Source organism: Austrofundulus limnaeus, unplaced genomic scaffold (assembly GCF_001266775.1).
Source record: "Austrofundulus limnaeus strain Quisiro unplaced genomic scaffold, Austrofundulus_limnaeus-1.0 Scaffold164, whole genome shotgun sequence".
Lineage (NCBI taxonomy): Eukaryota > Metazoa > Chordata > Actinopteri > Cyprinodontiformes > Rivulidae > Austrofundulus > Austrofundulus limnaeus.
In genome coordinates, this window is record NW_013952566.1 from 218437 (window position 1) to 221568 (window position 3132).

The window sequence follows — 3132 nt, forward strand, 5'->3', positions numbered from 1 at the left end:
TATATATAGTTTTTGTATCAAAGGTAAACTTTAAATTTACAGTATGATTCAATGCAACAATATAAAATAAATTTAAAAGGTGAAACAATAATACTTGTCTATCTGCTGTTGTCTTTAAGTAACTGTGATCCATTGCAGTTCAGTTGAACAGTCATGTATTAACGTCTCCAAATAAGCTGCTTTAAAGCTAGCATTGACCACAAACTACAGCTCCCATAATGCACATGGATTATGTAGGGGAATTCTCTGTCACAACGTAGGAATTCAGAATTCAAGATGGCAGCTACTCACCATAACTCAACCGTGATTAAAACTCTTCCTTTAACTTTTAACAGTATTTCAGTTTCATTCATTTCACATTTAGTCAGTCGTATATGTAGCACTTTTTAGTGATTATAAGAGGACGCGTTAAAACACTGTTTCTATGCATGAAACACCAGGTAGAGCTCAGTTATTGTTTGTTAGTGGTGTTCAGCCATAGCAACGAGACAAAAATGTTTCATGTTAAGTTGAAATATGAAACATCAAAGTTATTTATAACTGGCCCTTGGAGGGCCACCATAATGCTCATGTGGCCCTCTGTGACAATGAGTTTGACACCCGTCTTGTAAATGGTAATTATGTATAAAAGTACATTTTTTTTTTAGTTTTCTTCAAACCACAGAAAAACAATAAATTCAAATTTACAGGTTGAATGTTTGGGTTTACCAGTTGGGYCTGCAGTTCTTTAAGTCCTAATATTTAATTGGGGTTGGAAAGAAAAGAAGTTCTTCAAACCTGCATTAGGATCAGCTAACATCACCAGCACTCGTAGACCACCTCGGACCATGAAGCTGACGTTCTTGTCATTAAACGCCTGCACGATCGCTGGAATACGCTAGACAGGAGAAAATATATTTAGAAAAAATCTTCCTGAACTAAATTTTAATCAGTGCACCTTCCTTCATTTATTCTAGAAATAMATTAGAAAAATGATTCTACCAACGAATTTYATATTGTTGTGTAAATGTTTGAGCYTCTGTGAGTTTGTACCTTATCRACAAATTTACTCCTCTTGGCTGGTTTGTTGTCCAGTGGTAGAACATAAAGGTCAGCAGTGGTGGGGAGACCCGGTTTCACCACAATAACTATAGACTCCTGAGGAACACCTGTGATCTAAGAACACAGAGTTAGAGGTCACGTTTTCAATCTTATTTATTATGTAAACTGTGGTTCAGAAGAAGCCACTAACACAGTAAACTGAGCATCCAATTATAGTAGTACCAAAAGTACAGTAAATTCTTATAAACCAGATGTTCTATGCCAACTATTATAAAAGAAATAATAGTTGCTGAAAGGGATGAACATAATTTTATAAATATTGCCSAACATAAACAAGCTAAAAAAAGAAGACTGACTAAATGTCCTGATGCATCTCAGTAATCCAGGTAAAAAATCAAAAAGAAAAAAATTGTATAGGTCCTCTGGACGAGTTCTTCTCTAATGAAACGTTTCGTCTCTCCTCCAACAGACTTCTTCAGTCTGAGAGTTTCAGGCAAAATTCAGGCTTTTAAGCCCTGCTTCCATGTGACTGATACTCACATCACATGGCTATCGTTGACACCTAATTAACATCTATTGTTAACAGGGGGTGGAGTGATACTGGCTATAGCAGCGCTGTAGGAGGGGGACAAGACTGACTAAAAACTAAATGCATGATTTTCAAATCTCACAAACCCAAAGTAAATGTAACAAGTGTTAAAACCAACAAAAGAACCATACATTTTAATTTTAAGGCMCGTGCAGATCTATGGAGTTGGTCAGGATGCCTAAAATATGTCAGCCTAACAACTTTYTGCTCTCCTCACAAGTTTGTTTCCACCTTTTTCCATTCGTTCAGTTGAGAAGATATTCAGAAAGAGACCAGTTTGTCAGCCAAAAGCTAACTGCAGTCAGCGCTTGAATATGAAACAGTGCTCAGATAAAATGTTAATTTCATTAAAATTAGCTTGAGTCTGGATGCAACCAAAGATATTCAATTTTATCATGACAACACATAAAAAACATGAAAAAACATTGGTAAATACAACAAACAGCTTCTCTGTACAGTTGTAATTTCTTGCAGCAGGTAGTTTATTCACCACAACAGAACAACTTTAGTCTTTTATGCTGTTGAGCAAAACCAAAAGGCACACAGGGACAAAGTTCTACAACTCTATTTATTTGACATTTTTTTAAAAACACACATAAAGTAGCAAGAATGTGCTTAAAAAAGGTAGAATGTTAGCAAATGCATGAAGTACTGYAAAACCAAATATCTGTTGGTCTGATAAATTTCCCTTTCAACTTAAATCTATTCTGCATTTTGTTATACTGGAGGTCATTTTTTTGTTGATATTTGTACTTAGACCTCAATTTGTTTATTTGAATATTTAGTTTTTATTCATAATACCAAGACAAGTTTTTTATTAGTTTTGCATCAAATGAGTGAATTTAAATGAACTGAACAGAACAACGTTTGTAAGAGTTTACCTTAGCCAGCATCTTGGTGACCACCTGGCCAACGTCGTCCCTCCACTCTGGGATGTTTGGGTTAAAGTGGTCCAGAGTTCTGCTGAAGCCCAGAGGAAGAATCTGAAAGTCATCTAGGCAAAAATAAACAAACATCACACTTAGCCTCCAAAACTCAAATTAGCTCGAGTAGAAAATGGGCTGCAGATGTCTGCAAAAAATTCTGAAGTAAATACAGTAGACAATATACAGTATAACAACCACAGATGCCTGTTCTGAATGGACAGTTGTGCGTGGATGAGGATCTCCTTAAAGGCAACACATGTGAGGAAGTCAATCTGAACATCCAGMTGTGCACTGCTGTTAGCAGAAACACAAGGCAGCAGCTTGTTTAATGGTTGGATCAGGCTAATATGAATTATATAACTGCCATCAAAACAAACAAACCTGCAACACAGCTGTAATATGAACATAACAAAGAGGCCTAATTATACTCCTGACCCTCATCCAACACACCAGTCTGTAGASAACAAGATTACATTTTATCAACAGTGGACCAGAACCAGCAAAACCTTCTCAATCAGAATCACTACCTTACACTTTAGTGTAATATTTCTATGTTTTCCATTTTTTCTATTTACC

General features: G+C 36.0%; 1 protein-coding gene across 4 annotated transcripts in view; it reads right to left on the reverse strand.

The window, feature by feature from the left end:
- The window catches only part of sorcs2 (sortilin-related VPS10 domain containing receptor 2), a gene marked incomplete at its 5' end in the record, with an annotated part of 345732 nt that overhangs the window by 6194 nt on the left and 336406 nt on the right, over nt 1-3132 (reverse strand). For all 4 annotated transcript variants that reach the window (XM_014017240.1, XM_014017239.1, XM_014017238.1 and 1 more), the window contains 3 exon segments: nt 778-877; nt 1033-1155; nt 2512-2624. In XM_014017240.1, coding sequence (XP_013872694.1) covers nt 778-877; nt 1033-1155; nt 2512-2624 — 336 coding nt within the window.